At 42.3% G+C, this 23,630-nt stretch overlaps 1 protein-coding gene and 1 pseudogene across 12 annotated transcripts in view; one reads left to right on the top strand and one right to left on the bottom strand.

Moving 5' to 3' along the window:
* Positions 1-23,630, bottom strand: part of DISP1 (dispatched RND transporter family member 1) — a 194,012-nt gene that overhangs the window by 98,171 nt on the left and 72,211 nt on the right. For 4 of the 12 annotated variants that reach the window (XM_045982193.1, XM_045982201.1, XM_045982195.1 and 1 more), the window contains exon 2: positions 12,572-12,647. The exons of the other annotated variants lie outside the window; for them this stretch is intronic. Coding sequence is in view for 1 of the 4 variants with exons in the window: in XM_045982197.1 (XP_045838153.1) it covers positions 12,572-12,578 (7 nt within the window). In the remaining 3 variants the exon portion in view is untranslated. The remainder of the gene's footprint in view (positions 1-12,571; positions 12,648-23,630) is intronic. 12 annotated transcript variants of the gene reach the window in all.
* LOC123928538 lies at positions 23,215-23,311 on the top strand (annotated as a pseudogene).

Here is a 23,630-nt window from a genome sequence, read left to right as displayed (position 1 = left end):
GGGCTCCATCCAGGTACATCCGACTGCCTTCCTGTGGGCTGCTTGTTCTGACCTCTTCCTCCAATGAAGGTTTTCCTCAGGTTCTAAGGAGCCCAGGACTTCCATCTGAGACACCGTTCCTGAGTGATTTCAGCAAACTCTGACCCAGCACGCCCTGACCCCCAAGTCCTTCCCTGCAGCTGCAGCCTTGCTCCTGACCGACAGATACAAACTTCCATCTGCTAGATTTCAGCACCTGGAGATGGCAATCCTAATTTCTTTTAGGCCATGCTCAGGGCACACACAGCCTCTGCACATGTCCTATCTTTAGCATGTCCTAGGGCCACCTCACTGCACTGGCTCCCAAGTCTGTCCTTCAGTGAGCCAGGCTTCCTTCCAACACGAGACCTTCACATGCTGTCCTCACTTCCTGAGAAAAAAGTCTTCCCCTCCCCTCTTCTTCACTTGGCCAACAGGTGTTGTGAGTTGCCATGTCCCCCCAGATCCACACACTGAAGTCCTAACCCCAACACCGCAGAATGACCTCATTAGGAAGTAGAGTCAAAACCGAGGAATTTCTTCAGATGAGCTCCTATGCCTGGGTGTCCTGATATAAAGGGGAAGCTTGGACACACACACAGGGAGAATGCCTGTGTCAGCATGAAGGCAAAGACAGGGGTGATGTGTCTACAACCCAGAAATGCCAAAGACTGCCCACAATCACTAGAAGCTAGGAGAGAGGATGGAAGAGATTCTCCTCGGAAGCCTCAGAAGGAACACCTTGATCTCAAACTTCTAGTTTCCAGACTATGAGACAATAAATTTCTGCAGTTGAAGCCACCAGTCTGTGGCACTTCCTATGGCAGACCCTTGGAAACTGACATACCTAGTCGCCGTTCAATCTTAGCTCAAACGTCACGTCCTCAAGGAAGGCCTCCCCGTCTCCCTCAAAATGAACTAGTCCCCACCTCCCTCACTTACATGGTCTCACTCTACTCTTCCTTTGTGGCATTTATCTTATTTGTCTGTGTGATTAATTGTACTGGCACTGATCTCCTCTAGTCTATAAAACAGACTATGTCCAGGTCCACGGCTATTTCTCTCTGGCCTTGAGGTCCTGGCCCCATCTGAAGTTAGCTCAATCATCTATGTATGTACTTATTTACTGTTTGCTTCTTCCTCCACCGAGCATGACCCTGGCCTGTAGGAGGGCACAGGTATGTGGCTGGTGTGCAGTGAGCTTGCCCATCCCAACTAACCCCAGAACCCAGGTCTGCTCTGCCCACTACTGACTGTGTCCCCAGTGTATAGTCACACAGAAGGCAACTCGAGTTCTCCAGGCTGAATAAATGACTGAAGGAGCCTAGTTAGTATGGCGGGCAGTTCATTATAAGGATGCTGTAATCACTTAAAAACATGAAAGTTTGAGGACTATAATCTTCTCTTTATTAAAGAAAATCTCATTAAGCACTAATACATTCTTCATCAACTCATTTCTGCTTTCCAGCTGATATTTAATATTTAAGAATGTTTGCCAACAAAAGAACTCAAAAGGCACAGCTCTTAGCTATGACTGATCTCAAAATGATTTAAATTCGTGGACTGAAGATAAAACTTTTCAAAACTTTCAACAAAACCAAAAGACAACTGACAGAATGGGAGAAGATATTCCAAAATGACATACCAGATAAAGGGCTAGTATCCAAAATCTATTAAGAACTTATCAAACTTAACACCCAAAGAATAAATAAATAATCTAATCAAGAAATGGGCAGAAGACATAAACAGACATTTCTGCAAAGCAGACATCCAGATGACAAACACACACATGAAAAAGTGCTCAACATAACTCAGCATCGGAGAAATACAAATCAAAACCATAATGAGATACCACCTCACACCAGTCAGAATGGCTAAAATTAACAAGTCAGGAAATGACAGATGTTGGCAAGAACGTGGAAATAGGGGAACCCTCCTACACTGTTGGTGGGAATGCAAGCTGGTGCAGCCACTCTGGAAAACAGTATGGGGTTTCCTCAAAAAGTTGAAAATAGAGCTAACCTATGACCCAGCAATCGCACTACCAGGTATCTACCCTAAAGATACAAATGTAGTGATCCAAAGGGGCACATGGACCTGAATGTTTATAGCAGCAATGTCCACAATAGCCATACTATGGAAAGAATTTAGATGTCCATCAACAGATGAATGGATAAAGAAGATGTGGTGTATATATACAATGGAATTCTATGCAGCCATCAAAAGAAATGAAATCTTGGCATTTGCAACGACATGGATGGAACTAGAGGGTATTATGCTAAGTGAAATGAGTCAATCAGAGAAAGACAATTATCATATGATCTCTCTGATATGAGGAATTTGAGAGGCAGGGTGGGGAGTTGTGGGGGGTAAGGAAGGAAAAAATGAAACAAGATGGGATCGGGAGGAAGACAAACCATGAGAGACTCTTAATCTCATGAAACAAACTGAGGGTTGCTGGGGGGTGAGGGGTTAGGGCTAGGGTGGTTGGATTATGGACATTGGGGAGGGTATGTGCCATGGTCAGTGCTGTGAAATGTATAAGACTGATGATTCACAGACCTGTACCCCTGCGGCAAATAATACATTATATGTTAATTGAAAAAAAAAACACAAGACACTTTTCAAAACTTTCTTCATTATGTTTTCTGCTCTGAAATAGCAAAATGGAGAAGGGCTAAATGTTTTTTTTCTAGATATTGCCGATGTAATGCTAGCAATATTAAGAAAAATTTTTAAAGATTTATTTATTTATTTATTTATTTATTTATTTATTTATTTATAGAGCAAGCAAGCAGAGGGACAGAGGGACAGAAAAGCGTGGAGCCCGACATGGGACTCAATATGAGATCATGACCTGAGCTGAAATCAAGAATTGGATGCTTAACTGACTGAGCCAACCAAGTACCCGGCAACACTGAGAAATTTTTTAAAATTATTTTTACCCATTATCCTAAGTTTCTAACAGAATAGGGACTTTCTTTTTTTCTGTGTTTCCTATGGTCTTTGCTCAAAGCACATACATTTCATGTAGTTGTAATAATATATAGCCATGACTATGAGAAAAATGATAAGCCAATTCAAAACTATATCTGGAAGAAAAACAGTATCACACAAACCAAAGATATTGTCCCAAGTGCTTTTGTTTGCAAGTCATCTTCAATCAGAAAAATCAATCAAAAGAGCTCCGTTTACACAGGAATCTTTAGGAATTGCAGAAAAGCACTTATTGGCGGGGGGGAAGATCCCCTATCATTAATTATCTGAGCAGACAAGGTAACTGGACACCAAACAGAACCCTGGCTTTCAAGGGATTAGATGTCAATTTATTTAATACTCACTTACTTGGATTTTGACATTTCTTCTTCCCTCATTCTTAAAGTAAAAATTCTTGACCTCAGAAAGGGTCCTGATACTGTTTTCCAAAATACACCATAACCAGAAAAACATGACTTGAAGTGTAAAATGTATTTTTAACAAGAGTTAGAATCTCAGGAAAATAAACATACTACTTATCTAAAAGGTTTCAAGGCTAAAAATAAGTAAACAACTTAATAAACTAAGAAATCTCTTAGAAGTCTTTCCAACAATAACAAAAACCCACCAAAACACAGAACACAAGCAGTGACTCAGGATAAGGCTGTCACTAAAGTAACATAAAAAGAAACTCTAAAATGTTTGCAGTTCTCATAAAAGATAGCACTGGGGATGTTGTGGAAGTTTGTGGGAGAAAATAAGGACCGTTGGAACACCTTCTGTAACCGTCAGGGACAGCAACGATAAAAACACCGTACACTGACCGTTTCAGAGATCCTTCCACTCTTGTGCACGAGCCAATAGCACCCCAGCGGGCACACCCTTGCTTCAGAAAAAAAACTTAACAAAAGTAGTTTTTTTTTTTTTGTTTACAGCATAACAGTGTTCATTGTTTTGGCATCACACCCAGTGCTCCATGCAGTACGTGCCCTCCCTATTACCCACCACCTGATTCCTTAACCCCCCCCTTCAAAACCCTCTGATTGTTTTTCAGAGTCCATAGTCTCTCATGGTTCATCTCCCCTTCCAGTTTTCCTCAACTCCCTCTCCTCTCCATCTCCCCATGTCCTCCATGTTATTTGTTATGCTCCACAAATAAGTGAGACCATATGATACTTGACTCTCTCTGCTTGACTTATTTCGCTCAGCATAATCCCCTCCAGTCCCGTCCATGTTGCTACAAAAGTTGGGTATTCATCCTTTCTGATGGAGGCATAATACCACATCTTCCTTATCCATTCATCCGTTGAAGGGCATCTTGGTTCTTTCCACAGTTTGGCGACCGTAGCCATTGCTGCAATAAACACTGGGGTACAGATGGCCCTTCTTTTCACTACATCTGTATCTTTGGGGTAAATACCCAGCAGTGCAATTGCAGGGTCATAGGGAAGCTCTATTCTTAATTTCTTCAGGAATCTCCACACTGTTCTCAAAAGTGACTGCACTAACTTGCATTCCCACCAACAGTGCAAGAGGGTTCCCCTTTCTCCACATCCTCTCCGACACACGTTGTTTCCTGTCTTGCTAATTTTGGCCATTCTAACTGGTGTCAGGTGGTATCTCAATGTTGTTTTAATTTGAATCTCCCTGATGGCTAGTGATGATGAACATTTTTTCATGTGTCTGATAGCCATTTGTATGTCTTCGTTGGAGAAGTGTCTGTTCATATCTTCTGCCTATTTTTTGATATGATTATCTGTTTTGTGTGTGTTGAGTTTGAGAAGTTCTTTATAGATCCTGGATATCAGCCTTTTGTCTGTACTGTCATTTGCAAATATCTTCTCCCATTCCGTGGGTTGCCTTTTTGTTTTGTTGACTGTTTCCTTTGCTGTGCAGAAGCTTTTGATCTTGATGAAATCCCAAAAGTTCATTTTTGCTTTTGTTTCCTTGGCCTTTGGAGACATATCTTGAAAGAAGTTGCTGTGGCTGATATCGAAGTGGTTACTGCCTATGTTCTCCTCTAGGATTCTGATAGATTCCTGTCTCACGTTGAGGTCTTTTATCCATTTCGAGTTTATCTTTGTGTACGGTGTAAGAGAATGGTCGAGTTTCATTCTTCTACATATTGCTGTCCAGTTTTCCCAGCACCATTTATTGAAGAGACTGTCTTTTTTCCATTGAATATTTTTTCCTGTTTTGTCGAAGATTATTTCAGCATAGAGTTGAGGGTCCATATCTGGGCTCTCCACTCTGTTCCACTGGTCTATGTGTGTTTTTATGCCAGTAAAAGTAGAAGTTTTATCTCTTTTCATTCAATATGCTACCACGAAAAATTTTACTTAAACTCTTTTCCTAAGATTGGCTTATCCAACACATGTAATAGCTTGAAATTTTACTGTTTAGAAGATGGTTTGTTCCATCTGTGTGTGTAAACACCACACACATCTGTAGGGACCTGCTCTGTGTTATTCATGCCTGTGCTGTGGCCAGCCTGTGTCACCCAGGGTGGGGGTGGGGGTCACTGGGATTGCCTCTCCAGCTGAGATCAGACTGTACCACAGGCTCTTCTCTGTGCTGCACACACATCACTCAGAGGCGAGGGGGGAAGCTCAAGGAGAGAATGCTGTGACTGTTTGGGAGAAGTCTACAAAGCTAAACCACAAAGTAGGAACGGTCTTCAGTGAAACAATTGGTAGGAAATGCCAACTTGATCCTCACATTCAGGGAGACCGACTTTGCAAATCCACCCAAACTGTGAACTCCTTAAAGTTCCTTAATCAATATTCAAAGTCCAAGCAGCCAAGGTCCCAGGAGAGTCCCTATTGGAACCCAAGATCATTGACTGGAACAATCAGATGATAAAGCGTCCGCAGCTCCACTTCTCTGCCATTGTGACCTCTGAACCCCACTCCCACCTATTACATTAGGACAAAAGCTGTTTCCATTTTTTTTTTTTTTTAAGATTTTATTTATTGGGCGCCTGGGTGGCTCAGTGGGTTAAAGCCTCTGCCTTCGGCTCAGGTCATGATCCCAGGGTCCTGGGATCGAGCCCCACAACGGGCTCTCTGCTCTGCAGGGAGCCTGCTTCCTCCTCTCTCTCTACCTGCCTCTCTGCCTAGTTGTGATTTCTCTCTGTCAAATAAATAAAATAAAATAAAATAAAATAAATTGTATTTATTTATTTGACACAGAGAGAGAGACAGCAAGAGAGGGAACACAAGCAGGGGAAATGGGGGAGGGGGAAACAGGCTCCCCACTGAGCAGAGAGTCCAATGCAGGGCTTGATCTCAGAACCCTGGCATCATGACCTGAGCCGAAGGCAGAGATTTAATGACAGAGCCACCCAGGCACCCCAGCTCTTTCTATTCTCAAGGACATCATTATTTTGAACATGAAGATGTTTAAAACAAAAGCAACATGATATTTATAAATAATAAAGCAAATCAGGCCATCAACAAACTGAAAAGGCAGCCGGCTGAATGGGAGAAGATATTTGCAAATCATACATCTGATAAGGGGCTAATATTCCAAATATATAAAGAACTCACATAACTCAATCGAAAAAAAATCTGATTTTTAAAATGGGCAGACAACCTGAAGAGCCATTTTTCCGAAGGAGACATACAGATGGCCAACATATACATGAAAAGAGGCTCATCATCATTGATCATCAGGGAAATGGAAATCAAAACTGCAGTGAGATCTCACCTCATGACTGTCAGAATGGCTAAAATCGGCAACATAAAAAACAACAGGTGTTGGTGAGGATGTGGAGAAAGGGTAACCCTTTGGCACTGTTGCTGGGAATGCAGACTGGTGCAACCGGTGTGGACAATGGGGTGGAGGGTCCCCAACAAATGAAAAGAAGAGTTACCCAGCAATGCTACTTCTGGATATTTATTGGAAGAAAAGGAAAACACTAACTCGAAAAGATATCGCCAGCCCCATGGTTACTGCAGCATTACTGACAACAGTGAGGATGTGGAAGTAGCCCAGATGTCCGCTGATGGCTGAATCAATGAAGACAATGTGAGTGTGTGTGTGTGTGTGTGTGTGTGTGAGTGTGCGTGTACCATATCCCTATTCAACCATAAAAAAGGATGAAGCCTTGCCATGTGCAAAAACACAGATGGACCCTGAGGGTGTTAGGATAACTGAAGTAAGTCAGACAGAGAGGAGTGAAACATGAGTGCCATAGGATCGCCCTTATTTGTGGAATCGAAAACAAACACCCCAAACTCACAGGTACAGAGAACAGACATGTAGTTGCCAGAGGTGTGGGAGGTAGAGTAGGAGAGATGTAGTTGTTGTTTTTAGTTTAAAGAAATTGAATTTCTAAAAAACAAGATTGAACTTTTTAAAAAAGACCAATGTAGTATTTATAAGTAATTACTTAGCTCAGGAAACTCTTATGCCTGACACTACTCAGTATTTTGGCCTAGGAGTGTCCGAATAATGGGAGAAGAAAATACTCGATGGGGTTCTTTCACTCTCAACTGGTAGAGAAATGTCCAGATGCTCTGGCTATGATCAGGACAGCCACTCAGAAGGATGACAAACCACACGAAAATAAGGTTTGTAATTCAGGTATTCAAACAAGTATTTTTAAAATGTGCCTGTCTTAGCAAGCAAGGTTTTAAGCTGTGAGAGGGTAACACAAACCAGCTTTTGGTTTCCGATTTCCCATTAACCTGACCTCAGGGAAGAGAAACTCGGTAACTCCACATCTCTGAACTGAATCGTCAGCATCTGTGATTTTTTTCCCCACTTGAAACCCTTCACTGAAAACATCTCAAGCACACACTTGGTGTGTGTGCAGAGTTGTGCACTCATTCGTCACCTGGCCCTTCCCAGCGATGTCTGCAAGAACATATGCCACCCGCCAGAGGACTTGAAGGGCCCACCACACCCCGCCCAACTTCCCATTGAGGAATCCTCTTCAACAACTAATCCTCTGCCTATAGGGAAGCCAGATTAACTCCAAATAATCTCTCTCAAAACTCTTTAAGTAAACATGGTGTTTCAAATAACCCGCAGCTATTTTCAACTCCCTTCTGGCAGAGGAATTTTCTTTCTAGGCTTTTCTAGGTCACCTGACTGGTCCCGGGTATGCCAAGATTGCCTTGAGTCACTCTGCTTCAAAGGAAGCGCAACCTAAGACGGTCTCACAACAGTTCCGACATCAAAGTCCACGCAGCTTCCTCTACTGCTGGGATCCACTGGCCGAGTCTACACAAGCTCAGGGAACTTCAAAGAGCTGGATCCCAGCCAGCCACATTTGTGCTCAGCTGCCTCCTATCCTAGTCAATCCTCCTCGAGGAAGAAATGCAGGCATTCTTTACAGGAGAGATCCACACTCGGCCTTCCTACCACCTGCGTGGGTAAGTCTTAGTGTTTTCAGAACTTTTCAGTGTAGTTCTAAAGCACATAGTAGGTGCTCAGCAAACATTTCCTGACTGCAAGAATACCTGAATCGGGCAGCTGCTCCGTGGGCACGCTGTTCCCCTCCTGCCTCTGATGTTCTCCCAGCACTCACATTAGAGGACCCAGCCCCTCGCTCTGTGCCATCAGCATCAGAAAAACGTGGAGAAGAAACACTAAAGGAGCATGAGCATCAGCTCCAGTGTCAGAGCTGGAGAGGTCTCCCCACAGCTGAGAGGCAGGGACTCCACGGGTAACAGCACACACAGCAGATGAAGCCTAAACATGGCCTACCGAGCTGCCCTCTGCAGGGTTTTCACATTTTCTCATGGGGCAGAACGCACTAGAACATCATGGTGCTCTTTTTGAAGTATCACATTGAGTTTGCGTGAGATGGCATAAAACAGGATCTATTCAATTCTATAATACAAATTAGGAATCACTTCACTGCAGAAAGTGTTACTGTGTGTGTGTGTATTCCCCCCCCCCCCCCAGAAATTTATTTCTTTGGGGAACCTGGTGGCTCAGTCAGTGAAGTGTCTGCCTTCTGCTCAGGTCATGATCTCGGAGTCCTGGGATCAAGCCCAGCATCAGGCTCCCTGCTCAGTGGAGAGTCTGCTTCTCCCTCTCCCTCCTTGTGCTCTGTCTCTCTCTCAAAAAATAAAAAATCTTTTTTTAAAAAAAGAACAAAAATAAAGCAATTATTGAAACACTTCCCTTTAAAAACTCAACCAAGGGCCTATATCACACACAAAAAAACAAGTTTATGAATTTTATATTATCATTTAAAAGTCTGGCATTAACAATAATATAATTTAGCTCTTCATTTGTCTTTCCACGTAATGTTTACTAACAAAAGGTAAGAAAAGATATGAATAATTTATAAAAGAAAAACTCAAAACTGGGCAAATCCTATCCAGTTAATCTATTTTTCAGGGAACTTGGAATAGACCACGTTTACTGGACATAGCAGAGACACACCAAGGCAGTGTGTGGGACATCAGAGCACCACAGAAGCTGATTTAAGAATGAAACCATGACAGTCAGGGAGGCTGAAACAGGGAAGCCGGCTCCACACACAGCCCCTAACTCTGCCCCTGCCAATCCTCTCCCAAGAAGCAGATCCAGCCCCGCACAGGCCTTGGAGAGCCATGGTAACCCCCCCTTAGCTCAGGAAGAAAGGAGACCCGAGGTCCCACATCCCCTTCCAGGGCACCTGCTAGGTCAGTCCCCTTTTCACTCTTACTCCCTTATGAGTGTCCAGTGCAGTTTTCTGGAGGCTACATGATAAGCAACATTGTAGCAGACTAAGCAAACAGAAAAATCCAGCTCTTTCTAGTGACCCAGACAGTGAAGAAATTTGTAAACAGTGTAAAACCGTGTCACTGTTCTCTTCTTTTTATTTGGAAAAATAGTTATTTTTTTCACAAAATACGTTATTTATCTTAACATGTGATAGGTTTTTTTTAATGAATTAATGACTATTTTTTTGAAAGATTTTATTTATTTATTTGACGGAGAGAGAGATCACAAGCAGGCAGAGAGGCAGGCAGAGAGAGAGGAGGAAGCAGGCTCCCTGTGGAGCAGAGAGCCCGATGCGGGGCTCGATCCCAGGACCCTGAGATCATGACCTGAGCCGAAGGCAGCGGCTTAATCCACTGAGCCACCCAGGCGCCCCGAATTAATGACTATTTTTAAATTCTCTTTTTAAAAGATTTTTTATTTTATTCATTTGAGACAGACAGACAGACACACAGAACACAAGCAGTGGGGAGCTGGAGAAGGAGAAGCAGACTCTCCGATGAACAGGGAGCCTGACATGGGGCTCAATCCCAGGACCCCGAGATCATGACCTGAGCTGAGGGTGGATGCCTAAGCAACTGAGCCACCCAGAAGGCCCCTAAAATTCTGTTTTAATTCCTACCATGGTAAAGATTGATAGCTGTAACTCACATAAACAAAAGCTCCTTAAGGTCCTCAACCAATGTAAAGAGTGTAAAAGGTTCTACAGATCAAAGAGTCTGGGCACTGCGGCACAGCTGGCCGGAAATGTCTAGGCAAAGACCGAGAATAAGGGAGACCCCAAGCAGCTCACCTCGCTACAATGCCAGGGTTGGCTAATCCATTTATACTTACTGCCTTATGCTCTAATAATTATTTTGTTTGAAGATCCTGGAACTCTCATTAATCGGGACTAGGTCAATCCTATTTAATCAATGTAACACATCAACCTGGCACTTAAATTCTGGGATCCTTTACCCTCTGTTTTGGGGAAGGGAGGAATATTGTGTTGCCAGACATTTAGTCCTGAGTGAAGAGTCCCCAATTCCAGCTAAACTACCTGGAGTGGTCATACAGAGTTTCTCAGTGTCAGATATCCTGGAAACACCCCGAGGGGATCTTCAGTTTGTCCATGTGGAAAACCATTCACATCTGCCCTCAATATTGTTTTTAAAAGAAAGTCATTTTTTTCTTTGCTACATAGCAGTAAAATTAAAACTTTTTTCTTCCACCCTTGTGCTCCTGAGCACACACCCCCAATTCAGAATATAAATTACAGAAATGTACTTTTGTACCAAAAAATTAATTAAATTCAAAAACATACAAATTAGAAATTTGTTAACAGGACAATGTAAACAATACATTAAAGTACTGTTTAAGTTATTTAGTTATTTTAGTTATTTAGTTATTATTTCAAAAACTGCTTCACTATAACATTTTTATTTATTATTTATATATTGACATAGTAAGAACAGTGTTATTATATATATGTATGTGTGTATATATATGCATTTTTTTTAAAACCATACAGCCACCTCCTAGCTGGCTCAGTCAGAACAGCATCCAGCCCTTGCTGTCTGGTCGTGAGTTCAAGACCCACCTTAGGTGTAGAGCTTACTTAAAAAAACAAACAAACAAACAAACAAACAAAAAACCAGGGTGCCTGGGGAGCTCAGTCAGTTAAGTGTCCGCCCATTGATCTCAACTCAGGTCTTAATCTCGGGGTTGTGAGTTTGAGCTCCAAGTTGGCCACATAGAGCCTACTTAAAAAACAAAACAAAACACAACCCTAATTTCAGTTTATTAGGTGCCAGTGGTTGTCGCCATGGGGAAGAAAAATCTCAAAGATAATATGTGGATCCAAACAGAAGAAGCACATTTTTAGCTGCAATGTCAAATCACAACACTTGCTTTTTGATCTACCAATGAGTTGTTAGAGGTCTGTCTTCACGTACTGCGAATTTAAAATGTCAATAAGCTCCAGGTGGTGACTTTAATAGCAAATAATCTCAAGGTATGATATGCTCAGTGTGAAATCGATCACTAATAAGAGGCATATTATCTAATAAGCTGAAGAACTAGGGTTCAAAGCCAAAAAATATGACTTCAAAGTCAGGCCATAACCCTTGTTGCTCGAAGTGTGACATACAACCAGCTACATCTGCTGGGAGCTTATTACAAATGCAGAGTCCCAGGCCCCAGGCCAGACATACTGACTCTGATTCTGCTTTTGAACTAAATCCTCGGATGATCTGTGTACCTACTAAAATCGAGAAGCACTGCTCTAGAACACATATATATTTTTAAAAATTGCCTGAATGCTTAGTATCCCAAAACATCTGACTACAGATGCTCCCTAGAGAGTTCAACTTCATATAGTCCGATATCTAGACATCCTTAAAAGCCTGAAATGACTTCTATTTGAAAGAGTCAGAGACCTAAAATGATCTGTTTCTCCAGATGGCTGTTTTTTTTACCACAATAGCTGACCAGAGAGGTACAGATAGTCTGCATTTGTTGGGCCTTCTAGGGAAAAGCTTCCACAAAATCATGATTTACTTTCGCCGTAATCTCTTATATTGCACATCGATGTAAGAAATAGCTATTCTAAAACCACCAAGAGCCCCCCTAAAATATGAACCCCTCAAAGGCACGAGCCAGGTCTCAGTTATTCTGTCTCACTGGGGAACAAGTATAGCACCCCAGCACATAGTAGGGATGCAATATATTTGTTACATGGATACATGAAAGAATGAACACAGCTCTCATCTCAGCTCCCTTTTTGTGTGGATGTTTTGATAAACACCACGTGTACACTTTCACACCCTCATGACAACCCTTGGAAGTACAGACTCAGGGAGGGAAAGTAACTTACCCAACATTACATATCTGATTAGAGATTGGATGTAAATTCAGGTCTGACTTCACAGCCCATGGGCTAAACACCGGTTCTGAAAAAAGGTGAAAATCAGAATCATCTGAGGAACTTGTAAAAACTGCTCTGTACTTTCGGAGCACATCTGTCTGTCCTGTTCTGACTTTTAGAACCTACGTTCAATTGACCACACCCCACACTGAGTACAGACACTAACAAAGGACCCTAACTGGGTTATGAGTGAGTCACAACCATACTGCAGGAGGCAGAGGAAGGAAATGGTCCTAATAAACTCAATTACACTGTTTTGACTGAATACTGTAAGACTAAAAAAAAAGGAACTACATAAAGATTATGTGTTTTTCATAGGGGTATAGGCTGGCCATTCTGAAACTGCTCAATGCCCCAGGTTTCTCAATGTGGGCACTACTGGCATTTTGGATCATTTAATTCTGGTGTGGGGGCCGTCCTGGGTACATCTCTGGTCTGTCCTCACTAGATGCCATTAGCACTCCCCCACCTGAGTTGCGACAATGGACTATGTCTCCAGACAGTGCCAAATGGCCTTTGGGGACAAACCGACCTCCAGTTAGAGTCATTGCTTTTTGTGTCTACAAGATTTGAAGAAACAAGTAAATGTACTATAGATAATAGGAGACAAGTCTCTCACTGCTGGAGAAACAAGTGACCAGTAAGATGGGCGATTTTAGAAAGAACCCTGTCCTACGGGATTTGAGTCAGAGGGATGTAGATGCTGAAATGAATGTGTGCAGCTGAGTCCGCATGCATATGTGCGTTAACTAGCTCCGTCCAGCCAGACAGACCTAAGAGCAAAGACACCCAAACAGCAGGGGGCACATCCAGCGTCCTGATCTTGGTTTCTACATGCCACTCTCCAGTACAGGAAACCCTTGGAGCTCTAGAGCCATTGCAAAAAAAACCAGCTTAGAATATTTTGTGATGCGTCAAAGTACAAATGTGCTAAAAAAAAATGTGGAAAGAAGTCAAAAGCTAATTCAAAGGAGTTCACCATGGCCAAGGTTGCAACCATCTAAGCAGGAAAACAAATTAATGATGGTACTGGATGAAAGCCCACAGAGTCCAGTAAACACTCCTGAGGCCACACTGACATAAATAATTAAATGAGAGGAAAGGGACAGTTCTTCCTTACAGTTGCTTTCCAATTATTAATGTGGAAGGAAGGGTAAAAATAAACAATCAAGCAAGTACCACAGTGATACTTGTTTCAGGAAAGAGTCACAGCATTTTGATGAGAATCAGGATATTTACAAAGTCATCAAGCCACAGATGCTGTTGACTATAAGAATCACTACTATGGTATCCTGGTATCTGCCTAATGGTAAGGTTTGTTGAGAAATAGGATAGTTGCAAAGCACCTCCTCACAAGATACTTAATTACAAAGGAACAAATAGTAACTTTACAGAGGGAAACAAACCTGGGTGGACACCATAAGAAATCAAAGTTACCATCACCAGTAATAAGACTTGACATCATCTACCCCTTATAGGATTTACTCACAGGTATACAGCTCCTGTGGTATTTCTGCCCCAATGCATAACCTCAGTCTAATATGAGAAAACATCAGATATATACCCAAATTGAGAGACATTTACAAAAAAAAAAAAAAAAAAAAAGGCTCTTCAAAATTGGCAACATCATGGAAGATAAAGACTCAAGGAGCTACCACCATACCCTGAAAAAGACTGGGCAAACAAGACAATTGAGCACAATGTGGGCTCCTAGATCAGATTCTGGGCCACAAAAAGGATGTAAATGGGAAAATTGGCAGAATTCAAATAAGGCTTATAGATCACTTAATAGTATGACAATGTTCATTTCCTTGTTTTAATAATTGTGCTATCGTTACATAGGGTAACATGAAGAGAAGCTAAGTGAAGGGTCAAGGGGACCTCTAAGTTTGTTTTTTAAGATTTTATTTCTTTATTTTAGAGGGGGGGATGAATGGGGACAGGGTAGGGGGCAGAGGGAAAGGGAGAATCTCAGGCAGACTCCCCACAGAGCAAGTGCACAGCCTGACCCCGGGCTCCATCCCTGGACCCTGAGATCGTGACCTGAGCTAAAATCAAGAGTCAGGCACTCAACGGACAGAGCCACCTAGGCGTCCCTGTTTTTTGAAGGTTTAAAATTATTTCAAAATAAACACTTGGGAACAGAGACCAGGGCATATATATATATATATATATATTTTTTTTTTAAGATTTTATTTATTTGACAGGCAGAGATCACAAGTAGGCAGAGAGGAAGGCAGAGAGAGAGGAAGGGAAGAGGCTCCCCGCTGAGCAGAGAGCCTGATGTGGGGCTCAATCCCAGGACCCCGGGATCATGACCTGAGCTGAAGGCAGAGGCTTTAACCCACTGAGCCACACAGGTGCCCCCCACCCTCAGAGCATTTATATTTTTAAACATCTCAAGTGGGGCACCTGGGGGATCAGTCATTAAACATTTGCCTTCGACTCAAGTCATGATCCTGGAGTCCTGGGATTGAGTCCCACATCAGGTTACCTGCTCAAAGGGAAGCCTGCCTCTCCCTCTCCAGCTCCCCCAAGCTTGTATTCCCTCTCTCACTCTCTCTCTCTGTCATAAATAAATAAAATCTTTAAAAAATAAACAAACAAACAGACATCTCAAGTGATTCTGGTGAAGTCACCCGGCAGGAATTTGGAAGACTGCACCAGCAATCAGAGTCTAGAGAAAAGAGTGACGGATGAAATACAAACCCCTGACTGAGAGCCAGCTATAGGACAGGTCCTCTGCTGGGGAACCAGGATGAGAAAGACAGGACGGGTCCTTGTCTTCTGAGCTGTTACTCTGCCGGCTCTCCTCATCATCAGAGCCCCTTCCCATCGTGGTGTGTCACCAGCCCTCACCACGGTGCGGGTGCAGCTGGCATGTGTCTATCCGGAAGCACAGTTGCACACCGTCCAGGTTCGCCATATTCTGGCACCGTGACCCTCCACACTGCCCACTTCCAGAGCCATGGCTGTACTTCCAGTGAGCCTCGTGCAAGCACATGTACGAGTCCATCTGCAGAATTAACAGCTCTGGGAGTGCTTGTGGCTGAGCCACTATGTCTTGTAACTCCTGCACAGTCTGTCTCTAAACAATCAATCTGCAAAGTGGAAAAAATAAGGTTTCTATACAACACTTGGTCCGTGTGCATACCCTTGGTCTCTGTTGCAGCTGTGTCTAAGTCTTTTCAATTATTTTCTTAAGATAAATGTTTATGCTTGGAATTCCTGGGTCAGAGGCTATGAACATATTTACGGTGCTTAAGCTGTCCTCTGCATCATTCAACCTGACAAGGACTGGGCCTCCTCTTCTTTAAAAAAAAAAAAAAAAGAAAGAAAATAACAGTTTAAAAGAAGGAAATGATTCTCCTGCCTTATTTTAACTGGCATTTCTTTAGTTAACAGTACCCTTCCACTAGTCTTCTTGCTATATGGACACACATCTTTCCTAAAGGCTGGTCCAGGCATAATCTTACCTATTTCAGTAAAGCCTCTACATGGGACAGACTTTGACATTCTTTCTGAAAAAGTCCCTTGGAAAACGTTTGTCTTCTCTGATAATATTTTTAATTTTTCCACTGGATATTAGTTTCTGCGTATCTGTACAGATCCTCTATGCTGATGTTTAACATACTTTCAATTGTTGCCATTATCATTTATGTCCAGTGAGACTGGCCCGTCACAGAAATAAGGAATTTATGTCATTCCATCATAAACTGTTTTCTTTGTTCTGTCAAATTCCATGGAAAACCAAGTCAGACAAATGGGAAATGCCCTAAAAGAGGAACACATAGGAAGTTGTAAAACTACAACAAAGGGAACATAGAATTTCTCCATTTACAAAGTTATAAAGAGAAAAATTCAGTTCCTTTGCATTAACCTGCAAATTTGTAGTATTTCTTCTTCCCTCACCGGACAAAGATGCTTTCAAATGTAACGCAGACAAGACAAGATCCCACCAGACAAGATCCCACCATCTCCTCCTTTTGCCACGCTACTGGAGTCCTCCAGATACCTGTCATTCCCAAATTACTACACTAGTTAGAGAAAATGTTCCTTTGTGGTGCAGATGATTGGAATGGCCCTTGAGTAGTAAAGAGAAATTCACACACCTGCAAGGAGGAATTAAATTTAGAAGCTAAATCTTAAGAGATGAGAAAAATTGTTGCAAAATAACAGTATTATACTTATTTGCAATGTACATTTTATCTTAAATGATCTGCAATGTACAAGTATTTTATTCTTGATTATCTCATGACATGAAAACACATGGTAATGAGACCATGATGGAAAAGATTAAGAAAAGCTAAAAATTCTCCATGTCAGGCTCAGAAGGAAGTGAGACAATTCCTTGTCTGCTCATGTAGTGCTTCCTTTCAAGATGGGGCAAGGTTCTAACTCTACAGAAAGAAAGAAAAGCTGTTTTTCGAAATGTTAATTATTGAAGTCCCCACCTCAAAATTTCCTTTAATCAAATGTTTTCATTTGGTAAAATAGTCTTATTTCATGTGTACGTGTTGGATACATAAACCCACACAAATATATATGAAGGTACTCACTCAAAAATTTATTCCTGTCTACTCTTTCCAAAATAGGAGCATCTTTTGTGTCCCTTCCAAAATCTAGAATTAAAGAGTGTCAAAGTAGTATTCTTCTTTTGAACCAAAACCAAAGGTACAATGATCCATAAAAACACTTGAGCACAACAACTGAAAATACTGTGTTGCTAATTTTACAAGCTCAAATTATACCCCAGTGTCAGCTGGCTCTGCCAATAAATCCACGACGAAGCCGCAAATGCAGCTCCTCCCTCACCACTGTAAGGAGAACTTCAGAAAGAAAAAAGACAGAAGCGCTTGTTTGAACCTCCCATTCCTTCCTTAAAACCGTGGATGTGAACAACAGGAATGGTTCTGCATCAACGGTGCTAAAAGGTATGGAGCAGTTCCCTGTCATGGGACACAGCAGGCCTGTGAGTGTTCTCAAAGTCATGTGAGTTCAAACCAGTTTTCCTATACAGCACACTCTCCTGCTGCTCTTCTAGAAGGCCACACGGCCCCCTCTTCACACTCAGGAAAGCTGCACTTCTCCCAGAAGGGCTCAAGCATCCTTGAGTAGTTCTGACAGGAAAGTGTTGTCCTCTCTTTGGAAAACATAGGTGCTTTCTCTGGAACAAACAGCCTTCTTAGACTGCTAGGAAGGCCAAGGCAGGCTGCCTTCCCTCGCATGGGAATATCGTCCCAGAAGTTATTTTAAGTAAATACTGTCTGCTCTCTTTCTGGTGATGGACGTAGTGCATGCATACTGAAGAAACACTGGACAGCACAGAAAAGCATGAACACAGATAAAATAATCACCCACAATCCCAAAGCTGGGATGCTCTCTCAACATCCCAGTGCCTGTATTTCCAGGCCCGTGTATGTGCCCACGTTCCTCTTTTTACAACAGAGCTGGGATTGTGCTCCTGTTTCCTCCCCACTTAATAGGACAACCCAGTTCTCAAGTTAAGCTTCATAAATATAAATTGGAACAGTTGCATAATATTCCATCATGGTGATACCTCATAATTTATTCAAAAATTCCCCTGATAACCATTTAGATTGCTTCTGATTTTTACAATTAAGAAACCTCAGTGAATTACTTTTTTTTTTTTTGTGAATTACTTTCATACATGACTTTTTCATGTGTACTGTCATTTCCTGAAGACTCCCAACAGTGGAGTCTTGATGCATACGATAAAGCCATTCTCTTGAAGTGTTCTGTACTCCACAAGCAAGGCATGAATGTTCATTCTGACAAACCGTCAACAGCATGAAGTTTTTGTCAAATGTTTATTTAAAAATGTTTATCTTTGTGCTTCTCCATTTTCTTAAACTACACCTGAAGTCCTTGATCCTCTCCCATTACCTGCCAGCTTTCAAAATGAGCTGGTTCCTTAGCAATCTCTAAATGTGATCCGTGAGGACCGAGATCTAGTTCTCTTATTAAGCACTGTCTGGGGCCCAGCTCACACCTTCTCCCCTCTTTCTGGCTACCCTTTATTGCTGGCAGAGACATGGGGACCACCTCAGAAAGCACGGGGAGCAGCTCCACAGCCGGGGCTGGGTAGAGGGGAGCGATCCTGGGAGCGAGGAGGAGCACACCAATACACTCGTCCATCGATCACCCACTGCACATGGTGCTTTAGCCATAGTGAACTCTCAACAAATGTTTGTTTAACTCACGAAAGGTGGAAAACACTGCAAACATGCACATATTAATAGGCACTTCAGCTGAGGGTGGCAATGAGTAGGAATGTCACGGTCATTCTGGTAACAGTGGTTAGGCCCAAACCATTTATTTAGAACACTGTTAAGTTCCTTGGTATTTGTTCACTATTTATTTTAGGCTTTAACTCTGTGTTTGTGTAACAGTGTAAACTTAGGAATGTGCATCACAAAGCACTCTATTATATTTAATGATGGTGACCTTTAGGGTGAACAGCTACTGGCAAAAAGGACTAATGGAGTGAGGACCAAGACTCTTTTCCAATGGCACAGATGTTTCAAAAAACTACCCACGGATTTGTGGATGTAGCTTCCACCCTCTCAATTCTTGTCTTCTTCTAAAAAGCCATGTAAACTCTGGCTACCCTGGGCCCTCCAGATCAATGTGTAAGACTTCCTAACAATGCCCCCATTGTTTACAGTTGTTCCCACGCCATCCTTCCAGACTGTTTTTGGTTCACCCTGATTTTTAGGGACTCTAGTCCACCCGACAGTGTCTTTCCTTGCTCTTCTCATTCCCCACATACCCAGTTGGGACTTCACAGGGCCACATATCTGACTCATACCTTCTAGCTTCATCTCCAGTCCCTCCCTCTGGAGCTCTGCAACCTGTTCCACTGGCCTCCTTTGGGTTCCTCTCTGGCTGTGCCCCCTCCAGCAGCACTTCTGGGCTGTGCCTTTGGGCTGGACCACACCACCCTCTCTTTTTCACTGAGCTCCTGCTCTTTTTCTTCAAAGCCTAGCCCTAAGACACTTGTCAGAGGAGCCTTTTAGGACCTCCCCAACCAGCTTCTGGTCCCAGTCCTAGTCAGTTTGCACGACTGTAGCCAGAAACTCATAGACTGGGGGGCTCAAACAACAAACACGTACATGTCACATTCTGGAGGCTGGGCAGTCCCAGATCCAGGCACCAGCATGCCAGAAAGGGGTTGTGGTGAGAGCCCCCTTCTTGGTTTCCTCAATAGGACAACTGATGAAACACGATCTCTCCTGTCTCTTCTTACTAGAGCACTAATCTCACCATGAGGATGCCACCCTCAAGAACTACCTACCTCTTAAGGACCCCATCTTCAAATGCCATCACACTGGGGATTAGAGTTTCAATAATGAATCTGAGGGCACACAAATTTGTGGTCCATAATATCCCCTATTAGAGGGAATCACACTTGCACATGTCTTTCAAGACACAGGTTACAGGTGTCATTTACATTTGTGTGGGTGATTTAACTAATGGTCTACCTCCCCTATGATGTAAGGGCAAGGATGATGTCTGTTGGGGCTCAGACCTTACTGAAATGCCAGTTCTTGGCATTTCTGCATCAACAACTATAAAAGGCACTTTAGGGATGCTATTAATTCCTAACAAACTGGGATTGAGACACTATTTTTTTTAATTATTTTATTTTTTGACAGAGAAAGGGAGTGTGTATGTGAGCTGAGGGAAGGGGGAAGGGCAGAAGGAGAGAGACAGAATCTTAAGCAGGCTCCATGCTCGATACAGAGCCCAACATGGGGCTCAATCTCATGACCCTGAGATCTGAGCTGAAATCAAGTGTTAGATGCTTAACTGACTGAGCCACCCAGGAGCCCCGCGGTATTATTATCCTTACTTTAGAGATGAGATCACAAGCTCAGAGAGGTAAAGCCATGAGCTGAGGGGTAGAGTCCAAAGAAGCAGAGAGGGCAGACCCATGCCTCTGACTCCAGGGGCCACACTGTCTCTCTCTTTCCTTGCTGCTTTTATGGTATCTCCAAGTACTTATTTTAATCTGTGTTCATGTAAAGTATTTCAAACATAAGGAAGAAAAGAGAAGGATATAATGAGTGCCCATGCCCTCATTTCCCAGCTTTATAAACATCTTTAAATTCTGTCTTATCTGCCCCCCACCACCATATTAAGTAGATTCCCCTGCAGAACATTCTGCGATCCTCTTCTCTTTTTTTTTTAATTTTTATTTATTTATTTGACAGAGAGAGATCACAAGTAGACAGAGAGGCAGGCAGAGAGAGAGAGGGAAGCAGGCTCGCTGCTGAGCCCGATGCGGGACTCGATCCCAGGACCCTGAGATCATGACCTGAGCCGAAGGCAGCGGCTTAACCCACTGAGCCACCCAGGCGCCCCTCTTCTCTTTCTTCATGCCAAAGATATGACTGCTATCCTGAATCCGGGGTTTTCACTTGCAAGTATTCCTTGGGCTGTTGCTCCATGTGTATCCATACACAACAGGGTACCATCATGCAAGTCCTCAACTTCCTATAAATGCCGTCACATCACGTGCACTGCTCGTGTTGAGCAGTGTTGGCTCACTGCTGCTTCTGCAATCCCTGCTCTCACACAGCTCTGCTTCCTCCTTCTAACTGCTAAGGCTTAATCCAGTGTGGAGACGTTAAAGTTCACTCACATACTCGCTTTTGATGGACACTGAGGAGTTCTGGTATTTTACAACTGCTGACGGTGCTGCAATGAACCTCTTTCTGCCTCTGGTACATGTAGGCAATTCCCCAGGGCTCCGGTGACCTTGAACAATGCAGGTCTGAATTGCACAGGTCTGCTCCTATACATGTTACAGGACATGACTGTATATGTGCTCTTCCTTGTGATTTTCCTAATGCTTCCTGTATTGTATGAGTGCAGTACACAATAAATACAACAGACAGGATATGTGCTCATTGACAAGATATCGGTAAGGATTCCCAGTCAACAGTAGGCTCTTCCTGCTTCCTCCTCTCTCTCTGCCTGCCTCTCTGCCTACTTGTGATCTCTGTCTGTCAAATAAATAAATAAAATCTTTAAAAAAAAAAAAGTTACATAGAAACTTTTGATTGCCTGGGAAGTTGGTGCTCCTAATCCTTGCATTACTCACTAAGAAGTGAAACTGTTCATGTACACAGAGGAATCTATGCACAGAAAGAGCCAATCTGCTCACCAACTTGCAGGTACTCCTTTCATTTTAATTGATTAAAGATTAAAGATACAACAGATTATATACTTGGGAAGCTGAGTCTTTTCTGTTCCTACAAACACTGATCAACCAACCTCTCCCCATATACACAGAGCAAGTGAGTAAGGTTTATGAAATAAAATGAGTATCCAAACCAAGAAATTTATTAAACCTTTGTTCTGTGTCAGACACGATCCTAAGAACTTCATTCATTCATTCACTCATTCCAGTAGGCTCTAAAGAACCCCAGTCCACAGGCACTGCTGGCTCAGGTCTTGGCTATACTCTCGTGGTCTTTTTTTTTTTTTTCCTTTTTAAGATTTTATTTATTTATTTGACAGAGAGAGAGATCACAAGTAGGCAGAGAGGCAGGTGGGGGCGGGGGGAGCAGGCCCCCTACTAACAGAGAGCCCAATGTGGGGCTCGATCCCAGGACCCTGGGATCATGACCTGAGCATAAGGCAAAGGCTTAACCCACTGAGCCACAAAGGCGCCCCACTCTCGTGGTCTTTTAAAGACACTAATTTTGTGCTACTTTAATGAAAACATAAAAGCCTGACACAAGAGCAACTGATCATACACACAGATCTTGGCCAAGAAAAGTGTTAGTATTTTGTTCTCTCCACCCCAAGTACACTCAAATTGTGACTGGCATTTTTCTTCAAGTTTTAAAATTGACTAGTTTTTAAGTTTGATGTGAATAATGGCTTTCTTAGTGCTACGTGAGGCCTATGACTAACACACTTTCAGTAAATATTTACATTCAAAAATATTTCTCTTTTATTAGTACCAGTGATTTAAAACAAACAGCATCTTAGGAGTGAGGCATCCCTTCTGTTGGAAAATTACAAGGGTATCTACACTTATTTCGGTTACTAAGCCTTAGAATTTAAGAAAATTGCAAAATGCAAAGTGTTCATGTTGTTCTCTTTTTAAATGAAAATTATAATTACACTAAGCAACTCATTTCTTGACAAAAGAAAGGTCTGAGTCTTCACTAAACCATGGGCATGAGAATTTATTAGCCTTGGTTTCCCATGGAAACAACATTCATCTTTTATTGGTAAATATACTTATTTAATCAGTTGATGCTAAATACAAAAGCTTATGAATTATGTAAATGCTTAAAATTATGTGAATGAACAATGTAAGCATTTGAAAAATGTGATCTTAGGGAAAGCACATCTGAAAATTATCCTCAAGATGTTCTTTCTGTATATGTTATTAATGACTAATTTCAGCGTATTAGAAACCATCCAAACAGAACCAATCAGTAGCCAGGTAATAATCCATGATTTTCTTCTATGGGAAATTCTACTTATTGACTTCACTGTTACAAGTTTATTAAAACACACACACACACACCACCCTGCCAAAAACATCAGTGCTTGCTCATACACTAAAATTGGAACAATACAGAAAAGATCACGTGGCCCCTGTGCGCAGATGACATAGAAACTTATGAAGCAGCCTGTATCTTTTATTTTTATTATTTTTATTTTTTTTGAGAGCAAGAGAGATCGAGCCCATGTGTGCATGAGCTGGGGGAGGGGGATGCACAGGGAGAGAGAGAGAATCTTAAGCAGGCTTTGCCCAGCGCGACTCGGGGCTCGATCTCATGACCCTGAGATCGTGACCTGAGCTGAAGTTAGGAGTCAGATGGTCAACTGAGGCACCCATGTGCCCATGGCATTCCATATTTTTAAAAAAATCACAAATACACAAAGCTATAGGTTGATTTTAATTTTTATTAGGTCTTTTTCATAAAAAAATAATAGATGCTTCTTGAAACAAATTAAA

This window comes from Meles meles, chromosome 17, assembly GCF_922984935.1.
Source record: "Meles meles chromosome 17, mMelMel3.1 paternal haplotype, whole genome shotgun sequence".
Lineage (NCBI taxonomy): Eukaryota > Metazoa > Chordata > Mammalia > Carnivora > Mustelidae > Meles > Meles meles.
This window is presented reverse-complemented; position numbering and strand designations above follow the sequence as displayed.